At 46.1% G+C, this 13924-nt stretch overlaps 1 protein-coding gene across 1 annotated transcript in view; it reads right to left on the bottom strand.

Annotated features, from left to right (window-relative positions):
* Positions 1 to 13924, bottom strand: part of LOC126298944 (alkaline phosphatase-like) — a 1012316-nt gene that overhangs the window by 191338 nt on the left and 807054 nt on the right. Inside the window, exon 6 of the mRNA XM_049990545.1 lies at positions 7199 to 7339. Within this exon, the coding sequence (XP_049846502.1) occupies positions 7199 to 7339 (141 nt within the window). The remainder of the gene's footprint in view (positions 1 to 7198; positions 7340 to 13924) is intronic.

The raw sequence follows: 13924 nt of genomic DNA, 5'->3' as shown, positions 1-13924 counted from the left end.
AAGGAATACACTCATGATAGACGTAGCCACAACAAAATACACTCCTGGAAATGGAAAAAAGAACACATTGACACCGGTGTGTCAGACCCACCACAATTGCTCCTGACACTGCGAGAGGGCTGTACAAGCAATGATCACACGCACGGCACAGCGGACACACCAGGAACCGCGGTGTTGGCCGTCGAATGGCGCTAGCTGCGCAGCATTTGTGCACCACCGCCGTCAGTGTCAGCCAGTTTGCCGTGGCATACGGAGCTCCATCGCAGTATTTAACACTGGTAGCATGCCGCGACAGCGTGGACGTGAACCGTATGTGCAGTTGACGGACTTTGAGCGAGGGCCTATAGTGGGCATGCGGGAGGCCGGGTGGACGTGCCGCCGAATTGCTCAACACGTGGGGCGTGAGGTCTCCATAGTACATCGATGTTGTCGCCAGTGGTCGGCGGAAGGTGCACGTGCCCGTCGACCTGGGACCGGACCGCAGCGACGCACGGATGCACGCCAAGACCGTAGGATCCTACGCAGTGCCGTAGAGGACCGCACCGCCACTTCCCAGCAAATTAGGGACACTGTTGCTCCTGGGGTATCGGCGAGGACCATTCGCAACCGTCTCCATGAAGCTGGGCTACGGTCCCGCACACCGTTAGGCCGTCTTCCGCTCACGCCCCAACATCGTGCAGCCCGCCTCCAGTGGTGTCGCGACAGGCGTGAATAGAGGGACAAATGGAGACGTGTCGTCTTCAGCGATGAGAGTCGCTTCTGCCTTGGTGCCAATGATGGTCGTATGCATGTTTGGCGCCGTGCAGGTGAGCTTCACAATCAGGACTGCATACGACCGAGGCACACAGGGCCAACACCCGGCATCATGGTGTGGGGAGCGATCTCCTACACTGGCCGTACACCTCTGGTGATCGTCGAGGGGACAATGAATAATGCACGGTACATCCAAACCGTCATCGAACCCATCATTCTACCATTCCTAGACTGGCAAGGGAACTTGCTGTTCCAACAGGACAATGCACGTCCGCATGTATCCCGTGCCACCCAACGTGCTCTAGAAGGTGTAAGTCAACTACCCTGGCCAGCAAGATCTCTGGATCAGTCCCCCATTCAGCATGTTTGGGACTGGATGAAGCGTCGTCTCACGCGGTCTGCACGTCCAGCACGAACGCTGGTCCAACTGAGGCGCCAGGTGGAAATGGCATGGCAAGCAATTCCACAGGACTACATCCAGCATCTCTACGATCGTCTCCATGGGAGAATAGCAGCCTGCTTTGTTTGAAAGGTGGATATACACTGTACTAGTGCCGACATTGTGCATGCTCTGTTGTCTGTGTCTATGTGCCTGTGGTTCTGTCAGTGTGATCATGTGATGTATCTGACCCCAGGAATGTGTCAGTAAAGTTTCCCCTTCCTGGGACAATGAATTCACGGTGTTCTTATTTCAATTTCCAGGAGTGTATTTAAACTTGATAGGAATTGCACGACGCAGCAAACCACTCTTTCTTGTAAGCGCTCTGCATTAGATCTCGCCTTAAGATAGTATGTATGTATTTACACAAAGACAAGTACACTGAAGGTCCAAAAAAACTGGTATAGGCATGCGTATTCAAATACGGAGATAAGTAAACAGGCAGAGGACGGCGCTGCGGTCGGCAAAGCCTATATAACACATCAAGTATCTAGCGCAGATGTTAGATCGGTTACTGCTGCCACTATGGCAGGTTATCGAGATTTAAGTGAGTCTCAACGTGGTGTTATAGTCGGCGCACGACCGATGGGACACAGCATTTCCGAGACAGCAATGAAATGGGGATTTTCCCGTACGACCACTTCACGGGTGTACCATGAATACCAGGAAACGGGTGAAACATCAAATCTCCGACATCGCTGCAGTCGAAAAAGATCCTACAAGAACGGGACCAACGAAGAGAATAGTTCAACGTGACAAAGTCCAAACCTTCCGCAAATTGCTGCAGATTTCAGTGCTGGGCCATCAACAAGTGCTAGCGTACTAACCATTCAATGAAACATCATCGATATGGGCTTTGGGAGTCGAAGGCCCACTCGTGTACCCTTGATGACTGCACATTAGAAAGCTTTACGCCTCGCCTGATCCTGTCAACACCGACATTGGACTCTGGTCGGACGAGTATCGTTTCAAATCGTATCGAGCGGATGGACTTGTACCGGTGTGGAGACAACCTCATGAATCCATGGACCCTACATGTCAGGAGGGGACTGTTCAAATTGGTGGAGGGTCTGTAATGGTGTGAGGCGTGTGCAGCTGGAGTGATATGGGATCCCTGATAAGTCTAGATCCGACGCTGACAGGTGGCACGCACGTCACCTGTCTAATCACCTGCATCCATTCATGTCCATTGTGCATTCCGACGGACTTGGGTAATTCCAGCAGGACAGTGCGACACTCCACTCGTCCAGAATTGTTACAGAGTGGCTCCAGGAACACTCTTCTGAGTTTAAATACTTCCGCTGCCCACCAACCTCCCAAGACATGACCATCATTGAGCATATCTGGGATGCCTTGCAACGTATTGTTCAGAAAACGTTTCCAACCGCTCGTACTCTTACGGATTTATGGACAGCCGTGCAGGATTCATGCTGTCAATTCCCTCCAGCACTGCTTCAGTCAAGTCCATGCCGCGTCTTGTTGTGGTCCTTCTGCATGGTCGCGGGGGACCTACACGATGTTAGGCAGGTGTATCAGTTTCTTTGCCTTTTCAGTGTATCTTTGAGTAAACAACTTGCTGTCAACGTCGAATTTCTACAACTATGAGATAGTAAAAAAAAACGTTCTGTAATATACGTACAATAGCAAATTATTGAATAGACGTAATACGTTGCTGAAAGTAATACTACAACCAACAACTACAGACAGCAATACTGGTTTACTCAAAATTGACATCTACATCTACAACGTCAGGACATGTACTGATGAAGGTAATAAAGCCGAAATAAGCTTACATACCAAAATAAAATACCTAGCAGCATGCTGGCATACTATTTCCCAATTCTATGCATAATGTCCTACTGTGACGTAATATATGCTGCAGGTCCCACGATCAAGAAACCCATAAGGTATTTGATACCGGCGCCCAGGTGTTTACCGTGTTCCTTTACTTTCAGAAGGCTTCGATATTATTCCGCATAGCTGCCCAGTAAAGACAGTACAGATTTCAGACCATCACTGTGATAGTATTGAAGAGTTTCTAGCAAACAATACACAGCATGTCATTGTCATCCGAGAGAAATCTTCAGACGTAAAAGTAACTTCGGGCGTACCCCGCGGGGGTGTTACGGAACCATTAATTGTCACAGTACATATACAGAGAGTGAACAAAACTATAGAAACACAGCGAGAAATGCCTGCTCGAGCATAAATACAGATGCTAGGCAAGCCTGTAGTTCGCACTGTTGTATCTGACCACGAAAGGCACCTTTGCAATATCCTCAACGTGTTGCAAGTATTCGTCGTCGCCAGAACGATGTTCTCCTCTTGTTGCGAATGCGTTATGTCGGAGCTCAGTGTAGTCGAAGTCGGCAAGTTGGTGCTAGTAAGGTTGGTGCTTCCATAACCATGGTAGCTGAAGATTTATACCCCATATGAGGAGAGCGGAAAAAAATATCCGTTAAGTCACAGCTCTAAGTCAGTGTTGAATCTTCGTGGCAGATGGACATTGATGAGGATTGTGGAAAAAGAACATAAGAAGACTACAGTTGCAGAAGTCACTGCAGAACTGAATGTTGCTCTCGCAAACCATGTCAGCACCAAAACAGCGCAAACGGAGCTCCAGGAGCAAGGAATTACAGGGAGAGCTGGAATTACAAAACCACTCGTCAGAGATGCTAACGCCGGTAATACGAAAACGTGGTGCCGAAGCCATAAAACCTGGACTATGGAGCAACGGACGTTTGATCGGATGAGGCTTCCTGCACACTGTTTCCAACTTCCTGCCGAGTTTACGTTTAAGGAATGAAACATGGCGGGGGTTCGGTGACGATTTGGGCGGCCACATCTTGGTATTCCAAGGGGCCAATGGTTACTGTGCAAGGACACATTACTGCCAGGATTTATGTGACAGGCCGGCCGCGGTGGCCGAGCGGTTCTAGAAGCTTCAGTCCGGAACCGCGCGAGTGCTACGGTCGCAGGTTCGAATCCTGCCTCGGGCATGGAAGAGTATAATGTCCTTAGATTAGCTAGGTTTAAGTAGTTCTAAGCTCTGGGGAACTGATGACCTCAGATGTTAAGTCTCATAGTGTTCAGAGCCATATGAATTATATGACGATTTTAGCTGACCACGTGCATGCCTTGGTACAATGTTCGTTCCCCAGTGGTGATTCTGAGTTCCAAGACGACAGAGCCCCTCTTGATACTGTTCGTCTCGTGCTGGATTGGTTTTGTGAGCACGAGGATGAACTGTGGCATCTCTCCTGGTGACCACAGTCACCAGATCTCAGTATTATTGATCGTTGGTGATCTGCTTTGGAAAGAAGGAAGCATGATAGCTATCCACCGCCGTCATCACCACTTTAACTTACTTCCATTTTGTAGGAAGAATGGTACAGATTCCCTTGAAAACCGTATCCATTCTGCGACAACTGGAAGCTGTTTTGGATGCCATCGGTTTAATTACACTGTATTAGACATAGCAATGTGTTGGTTTTTTGTTTGTTTCCATATTGGCGTCCAACCTCTGTAAACATCGTAAGTTAGTGAAGGCTTTTTGCGAATAATGCCATTGTGAACACAGAAGTCACGAAATAAGAAAATTGTAGAGAAATACAGGAAGACCTGCAGAGAATCGACGCTTGATTCGGCGACAAACAGTGAACCCTCGACAAAAACAAATGTAACGAATAGTGCATAAATAAGAAAAAAGACCCATTATTGTATAATTACACGATTTCAGAACAATCAGTGGATACAGTCTCATCTATAAGATATCTAGAAGCAAGCGTGCGGAAGGCTTTGAAGTGGAAGGACCACATAAAAGTAATCGCAGATACGCAGGTGCCAGATTAAGATTTTGTGGAAGAATGCTCGGGAAGTGTAGTCCATCTACAAAAGATTTAGCTTACAAAACCATCGTTCGACCAATACCTGTGTGTTGCTCGTCCGCCTGGGATCCGTGCCAGATAGGACTGATAGAAGAAATAGAGAACATTGACAGAAGAATAGCACGTTTCACTAGAGGTTCACGGAAATGCTCAGCTAACTTCAGCGGCAAGAGAGGCGTTCGTGCATCACAATGCAGTTTGCTTAAAAAAATATGACATTATACATTGCTAGAGGAGTCAGTCAATGTATTGCTCCTTCTCACGTACATCTTGTGAAAAGACTATGAAGGTAAAGTTGAAGTGTTTCGAGCTCACACGGAGGATTAGCAATCGTTCTTCCTGCGAACCATTCGCTATTGTCACAGAAAAGAGGCGGGGAGGGGTTAATTGACAGTGGTACACAACACACCGTTCGCTGGAGGAGGAAAGGACGAGGACGAGATTATTGTTTAATGTCCTGCCGACAGCGAGGTCATTAGAGACGCAGCACAAGCTCGGAACAGGGAAGGTTGGAAAGGAAAGCGGCCGTGACCTTTCGGGGGAACCATGCGACATTTGCCTTAAGAGATTTAGGGAAATCACGGAAAACCTAAATCAGGATGGCTGGACGCAGATTTGAACTGTCGTCCTTTCGAAGGCGAGTCGCCGTTAGGTGGCCTGGAGCGTATAAATTGTACGTTGTTTGTACCTAAATGTTTGTTTAGATATATATAGCTGTTGATAAGTTCTACATAAAATTGGCCTGATTAAAGATGCTCAGTTTACAAAGTGAATCAACCTCGAACAACTAATATTATTACGCAATCTGACTGCTCTTTAGATACTGTTCAATACAGATACATATACTCAACACAACGAATATTCTTAGACATCAAAAAAGGCTTACTATAACGGCACAAATTTCTCATCACTGAATCTAGCCTTGTATCCCATAAGCATCATCCAAATTACTACGAGTAAGAAAGAAGTCTATCATACCTCAATTATGGCTTATAAAACGTGACTGTTCTTCTGTTTGTATATGGCATCACAACGTTTCCACGAAACATTGCATCAGTATGGCGAAGCGACTGATGGTCTGGTACTCTTGAGACAGACTTACCTTCTGTAATCTCAAAACAAGTTATTAAAGCAATAGGAATCCTTTGAAGTGCCTGCAGTCGCACCTTCCTTATTATTACCAGGCACAACCTCTAGGTTACGTACTATCACCATCACGAAAAGTATATTTTATTTAATTAAACTAATGAAGTGTGCGATATTTAAACAAAGAAATGTGATCCTCTTTTGACTTGTGATTGATAAATCCCAAAAAGTACAAGTATTTTACATAGAAATAATAAGGTTAATATTACACGAGGCGCGTGGTACACATGCCACTATCATACAAAGACCTGCTCTTCAGGAGAGCCCTGAAAAATACAAGGAGCTAAAAGCTCTTTGCTGAATAAAATAATGGCTTGCTAAACTCGATTACGATCAAATATTTCATGTAACCGTATTAACCGTGACAACTAATACCACTTTCTTGTACATTCTTTTTTGGTAACTATACCTCGTATTCGAGCTTAGATACATGAAGAAATGTTCTATAGAATTCTGTGTATTCCTTCATGAATATAGGCTGCTTTCATATATCGCTCTCCTTCTTTCTGAGTTTAATTCAATGCAACTATGCTCATTAGCGCACCATATAATACACACAAGCAAAAGCACGCAAAACAGCTCAAATGGAACAGAAGGAAGAATAAGCCTTTGTTCCGCTCGAAACTCGAAAGCTATGCGGGCGGGACAGCGGCCTTAATCCTATCTAGCTAGGCTCGCTATGGTGGCGATGATCTTAGCCGAGATGAACTAGTATAGCAGAAGCAGCAGGGAGTATACGGATAGTCGATCAGTGGGCGCAGATATGATAGCACAGATTGATCTCGAGAAGTAAACACGTAAAACGTAATATACAGAAGTTGACAAGTTCCAAGGTGTAGATGTAGATGCATCCTAAAACTGAGATCCAGCCAACTAATTTAAGCTTCATTTTCGGGTTATTTGAGCCAAAACACCGTAAATTAATTATGTTTCACGAAGGATAACTCTGAATCGAATGATATGCGGGGCTGACCTTCTATGAAGAGGAAGAATCCGGCGGGGCTGCGGCGCAGTAGCTGCAGCGCGGCTAACGCCATCTCGGCGAGCGACGGGTCGCCCTCGGGACCTGTGTCGCGGTCCGCCTCGAAGTCCAGGTGCGAGTACGCGAACAGTCCTGCACGGAACAGAAACATCCACATCAAGTTGTAAGCAGAATTTATTTTCATAATCCTAACATGCCTACAAGGTTTACAGGAATATACACTAATGTAGACTGTTTTAAACATAGATATATTTGATAGGCTGTTCCTATAACTGTTTAATATATATATAAAAAACACATCGTAACCTCTCTTGTAGTTTTAAGGTTTTTTATTTATTTATGACGCATTTCGGAGATTTTGCTCGAATATCAGGCTGTAGTTCCGTTGTTTAGGTCTGGTGAACTGCGCACGGGAAAAATGACAATGTCTTAATGTGTAGGGTCATCCGCATCTCCACTGTGTAGTTTCCTCGAGAGCTTTGCGTTTAATATTTACTAATTCAAATCTCATGCAAATGTTAAATGCACAGCTCTTGTGGAGAGTAGACAACGAAGATGGAGAGAGCGGCAGTTATTTCGAGATAATTGGTTGAAAATGGTTCAAATGGCTCTACGCACTATGGGTCTTAACATCTGAGGTCATCAGTCCCCTAGACTTAGAACTACTTAAACCTAACTAACCTAAGGACATCGCACTCATCGATGCCCGAGGCAGGATTCGAACCTGCGACCGTAGCAGCAGTGCAGTTCCGGACTGAAGCGCCTGGAACCGCTCGCCACAGCGGCCGGCGAGATGATTGACCACTTGAATATGGAGAGACTGGTTACCTAGTATTTCTTATTTATACTATCAACTGAAGCTGCAGCTAGATGCAACTAATAAGTTAAGGAGAAATATTTATTCCCGTTAACAAAAAAATGGTACAAATGGCTCTGAGTACTATGGGACTTAACATCTGTGGTCATCAGTCCCGTAGAAGTTAGAACTACCTAAACCTAACTAACCTAAAGACATCACACACATCCATGCCCGAGGCAGGATTTGAACCTGCTGCCATAGCGGTCACGCGGTTCCAGACCGAAGCGCCTAGAACCGCACGGCCACACCGGCCGGCATTCCGGTTAACAGTTTAGAGTAATTCCTGGCTCACATTCAGGTGAGGGGCGATGAATTCATATATTATTATTGTTGTCACAATGTTTGCTATTATTATTATTAGAGGGCCGTTCTCAATAACTCAGTGGTCTGCGTGTCAGACTACTATGCAAAGGACCCAGGTTCGATTTCTGGTACAGGCAGGGTTGTTTCCTTTGGTGGGAGTACTTGAACGGGGTGCACTCAGCAGCGTGATGCCAAGTGAGGAGCTACCTGATTGAGACGCAGCTGCTCCTAGATCAAGAAAGCCTACTACGGCCAGGAGAATGTGTGCTGCCCCAGTGCCCTTCCACATCGCATCCAATGATGGCACTGGCAGATGATGGAACGACGGTTGGTCGATAGTGATTGACCCATCACGTCCAGATCGTTGAACTTTACTTCGCTTATAGCTTCTTGGTGACAGCATGACGGTGTCAGAATGTGGTAGAGAGTACAATATATTTAACGCCTTGAAAAGCATTTGTCTTTGCAAACTACTCCAAAATTGAAGCACATTTACGTATTGCATCATAGGCTCCTGTATTTCTACTTTTAATCATATTCCCAGAGAAATTAAGTTTTTCCACTTCAGATAAATTTTGAAACAGTAAGGATTATCACAGTAAGTTGGCGAAATATCGCCATGACAAATAAGTGTTGCCATGTTAGGTAATTATGTCCTCGAAATATGACCAAGCAGTTCGTGTAATACAGGATCAATATGTTCAAAGCAGAATAAATAACGAAAATGTATAGTAATCGCAAAAGAGATATAAAAGTGAAATTTGGTCTTTGTGCTGGTTCATAGAGTGCACTGAAATGGCAACTTCCCCGTTATCTTCTCAGTTACTGTGAATAAGCAGCTTAATATGTCAACACATTGAATAGCGGAGTCCCCGCCTATGAGGGTAACTACTTTATTATACACTCCTGGAAATGGAAAAAAGAACACATTGACACCGGTGTGTCAGACCCACCATACTTGCTCCGGACACTGCGAGAGGGCTGTACAAGCAATGATCACACGCACGGCACAGCGGACACACCAGGAACCGCGTAGTTGGCCGTCGAATGGGGCTAGCTGCGCAGCATTTGTGCACAGCCGCCGTCACTGTCAGCCAGCTTGCCGTGGCATACGGAGCTCCATCACTAGTAGCATGCCGCGACAGCGTGGACGTGTACCGTATGTGCAGTTGACGGACTTTGAGCGAGGGCGTATAGTGGGCATGTGGGAGGCCTGGTGGACGTACCGCCGAATTGCTCAACACGTGGGGCGTGAGGTCTCCACAGTGCATCGATGTTGTCGCCAGTGGTCGGCGGAAGGTGCACGTTCCCGTCGACCTGGGACCGGACCGCAGCGACGCACGGATGCACGCCAAGACCGTAGGATCCTACGCAGCGCCGTAGGGGACCGCACCGCCACTTCCCAGCAAATTAGGGACACTGTTGCTCCTGGGGTATCGGCGAGGACCATTCGCAACCGTCTCCATGAAGCTGGGCTACGGTCCCGCACACCGTTAGGCCGTCTTCCGCTCACGCCCCAACATAGTGCAGCCCGCCTCCAGTGATGTCGCGACAGGCGTGAATGGAGGGACGAATGGAGACGTGTCGTCTTCAGCGATGAGAGTCGCTTCTGCCTTGGTGCCAATGATGGTCGTATGCGTGTTTGGCGCCGTGCAGGTGAGCGCCACAATCAGGACTGAATACGACCGAGGCACACAGGACCAACACCCGGCATCATGGTGTGGGGAGCGATCTCCTACACTGGCCGTACACCTCTGGTGATCGTCGAGGGGACACTGAATAGTGCACGGTACATCCAAACCGTCATCGAACCCATCGTTCTACCATTCCTAGACCGGCAAGGGAACTTGCTGTTCCAACAGGACAATGCACGTCGGCATGTATCCCGTGCCACCCAACGTGCTCTAGAAGGTCTAAGTCAACTACCCTGGCCAGCAAGATCTCCGGATCTGTCCCCCATTGAGCATGTTTGGGACTGGATGAAGCGTCGTCTCACGCGGTCTGCACGTCCAGCACGAACGCTGGTCCAACTGAGGCGCCAGGTGGAAATGGCATGGCAAGCCGTTCCACAGGATTACATCCAGCATCTCTACGATCGTCTCCATGGGAGAATAGCAGCCTGCATTGCTGCGAAAGGTGGATATACACTGTACTAGTGCCGACATTGTCCATGCTCTGTTGCCTGTGTCTATGTGCCTGTGGTTCTGTCAGTGTGATCATGTGATGTATCTGACCCCAGGAATGTGTCAATAAAGTTTCCCCTTCCTGGGACAATGAATTCACGGTGTTCTTATTTCAATTTCCAGGAGTGTATTTAAGGCATAGATAATTCAGAATTCAAAGATCCAATTACTTAACCTGAGGCAAGTTCCTCTTCCAGAGTTAGCGTTGTAGCCAATAAGAAAACTCTGTGGCGCAAGCCGGTGACCGGGCTATTGGCCTGATTCGCCGCGGCACTAGTAGGAGACAGGTGGCGCGCTCAGCAAAGTGATCACGGTACTCATTTGATAGCAAGCAGAGGGGACCTGGGGCCGTCCTAGAGGGTCTGGAAAGGGGAAAAGTCCCCACCCCTATTTGGAATTGAAACAGGGACCTCCAAGGCCGGAGTATAGTGCTGTACTCGCTAGGCCATTAAGGCTGCAGAGCTACACTATGTGATCAAAAGTATCCGGACACCTGGCTGAAAATGACTTACAAGTTCGTGGCGCCCTCCATCGGTAATGCTGGAATTCAGCACGCTTCCACTCTCGCAGGCATACGTGCAATCAGGTGCTGGAAGATTTCTTGGGGAATGGCAGCCCATTTTTCACGGAGTGCTGCACTGAGGAGAGGTGTCGATGTCGGTCGGTGAGGCCTGGCACGAAATCGGCATTCCAAAACATTCCAGAGGCATTCTATAGGATTCGGGTCAGGACTCTGTGCAGGCCAGTCCATTACAGAGATGTTATTGTCGTGTAATCACTCCGCCACAGGCCATGCATTATGAACAGGTGTTCGATCGTGTTGAAAGATTTATTCGCCATCCCCGAATTGCTCTTCAACAGTGGGAAGCAAGAAGGTGCTTAAAACATCAATGTAGGCCTGTGCTGTGATAGTACTACAAAAAACAACAAGGGACGCAAGCCCCCTCCATGAAAAACACGAACACACAGTAACACCACCGCTTCCGAATTTACTACACACGCTAGCAGATGACGTTCACCAGGCATTCGCCATAACCACACCCTGCCATCGGATCGCCACATTGTGTACCGTGATTCGTCACTCCACACAACGTTTTTACACTGTTCAGTCGTCCAATGTATAAGCTCCTTACACCAAGCGAGGCGTCGTTTGGCATTTATCGACGTGATGTGTGGCTATGAGCACCCGCTCGACCATGAAATCCAAGTTTTCTCATCTTCCGCCTAACTGTCATACTACCTGCACTGGATCCTGATGCTGTTTGGAATTTCTGTGTGATGGTCTGGATAGATGTCTGCCTATTACACATTACGACCCTCTTCAACTATTGGCGGTCTCTGTCAGGTCGGCCTGTACGCTTTTGTGCTGTACATGTCCTTTCACGTTTCCACTTCATTATCACATCGGAAACAGTGGACCTAGGGATGTCTGGGAGTGTGGAAATCTTGATTACAGATTTATGACACAAGTGACACCCAATCATCTGACCACGTTCGCAGTCCGTGAGTTCCGCGGAGCACCCCATTTTGCTCTCTCACGATATCTACTGACTACTGAGGTCGCTGATACGGAGTACCTTGCAGTAGGTAGCACCTCAATGCACCTAATCTGAAAAACGTATGTTTCTGGGGGTGTCCGGATACTTTTGATCACAGAGTGTATGTATGTGAAACGTATGCATGTGAAACGTATGTAAAATTTTACAGAATGCGTTAAGGTAAGTAATGGGTTAAAAGTTAATGGAAGGTGTGCAGATTTTAGTCGCCAGTATTTCCTGTCTTTCCTCACTTTTTCCTTATTTCAGATCTAAAAAAAAAAGGTGTTTACATATGGAAATAAAGAGATACCTTTTAAGATGTTGTGCAGTAGATTTTAAACATTTTCTCTGACTAGAAAATTAAGTAAAATTTTATTTCAAAACATCGGCCGCTGTGGAACGCGCTGTCTCTACGGTCGCAGTTTCGAATCCAGCCTCGGGCATGGATGTGTGTGATGTACTTAGGTTAGTTACGGTTAAGTAGTTCTAAGTCTAGGGGACTGATGACCTCAGATGTTAAGTCCCATAGTGCTTAAAGCCATTTGACCCATATTTCAAAACGCACTCCAGTCACAGCAGTTAAATGATGACGATCTGCATAAAAATTGAGGAGCCTTACTTAAATAATGAGTAAAGGAACGTTTTGTTTATGCGTCACTGCTATACACTTTCTTTAACTGTTTTTAATAAGCAAACATTTTTTGGCGTTAACTGTGTAAACTCGCACTCCTATCTTGTCTTTCGTTACTTACCGCCGCATATTTAACGTCTAATATATTCCAGGTTGGAAAGCAACTGTGTCTTCAGGATTAGACGATGGACACCAGTCACAATCGGTGTTGTTACCACTGATAATATGTTAAGTAATAAATTATTTGTTTCTATGGAGCACTACAAATTTTCACTGGTATCTAAACAATAAAAATACATCGCGTATGATTAATGCAGTGGCCTCTGCCATTTCATTTCTTTTTATGTCTGATCCATTTGATGAGTGTGTAGACATGCATACGTTTTATCGACGTGGAAAGGAGCTTGAGTGTCACTGCTCTGTGGAGTTCAAATGTTGCTTTCTGCAGTGTTGCCCATCGTTACGTAACAAACCACACAACAGGCAGCCCTAAGAAACTGCATTTACTCAATTTTTCTTCATGCGTGCACACACAGCTACTCGAGAAAATTAAATGAATCAGCGTTCAACGAACAGGGAAGTGAACTAGATATAGATTGACTTCGTGCCTTATACTGGTGATAATTTATCTAACGCCCCACCGTTGTGGTTTGTGAATGGTTTTCCAGACCCGTTCAGGATAATTCCACTCTCATTCCGCCAATCCATTTCAGATACATAGTGTTCAGGCATTCGTAGTTTGAGTTATATGATGCAGACAGAGAGTGAAATTCACGGATTCTTTGTGAAGTTTAACTGTCTACAAATTTTTAACAACTGCTCTATCTCTTGAAGACCTATGAGAGAGCGTCAATGATATGCTGAAAACCCTGAACTATCAGATGGTGCTTGAAGATATAAGCCAATCATACCATGAAGGCCTGGTTACGAAGTTTTAGTAATCAGCTTAAAGTAAATAATCTGGGAATATACTAGAACCATTTATATATTGCTCCAACTAAGAACTGCAAAGACGATATTATACTAATTACAGAAAGCACAGATTTGTTTAAGCAGTCGTTGTTGCTAGTTTTATATGTGCGTGGAACAAGAAGAAACATTAAAATTCTCTGCTGTATACTTCACACTGGATTTCATACTATAGATGTAAATGTAGGTACAGAAGATTGTGTGCCTGTCCTTAGAGCGGTACGGTAAAACAGT

The sequence above is a fragment of the Schistocerca gregaria genome, chromosome X, assembly GCF_023897955.1.
Source record: "Schistocerca gregaria isolate iqSchGreg1 chromosome X, iqSchGreg1.2, whole genome shotgun sequence".
Lineage (NCBI taxonomy): Eukaryota > Metazoa > Arthropoda > Insecta > Orthoptera > Acrididae > Schistocerca > Schistocerca gregaria.
This window is presented reverse-complemented; position numbering and strand designations above follow the sequence as displayed.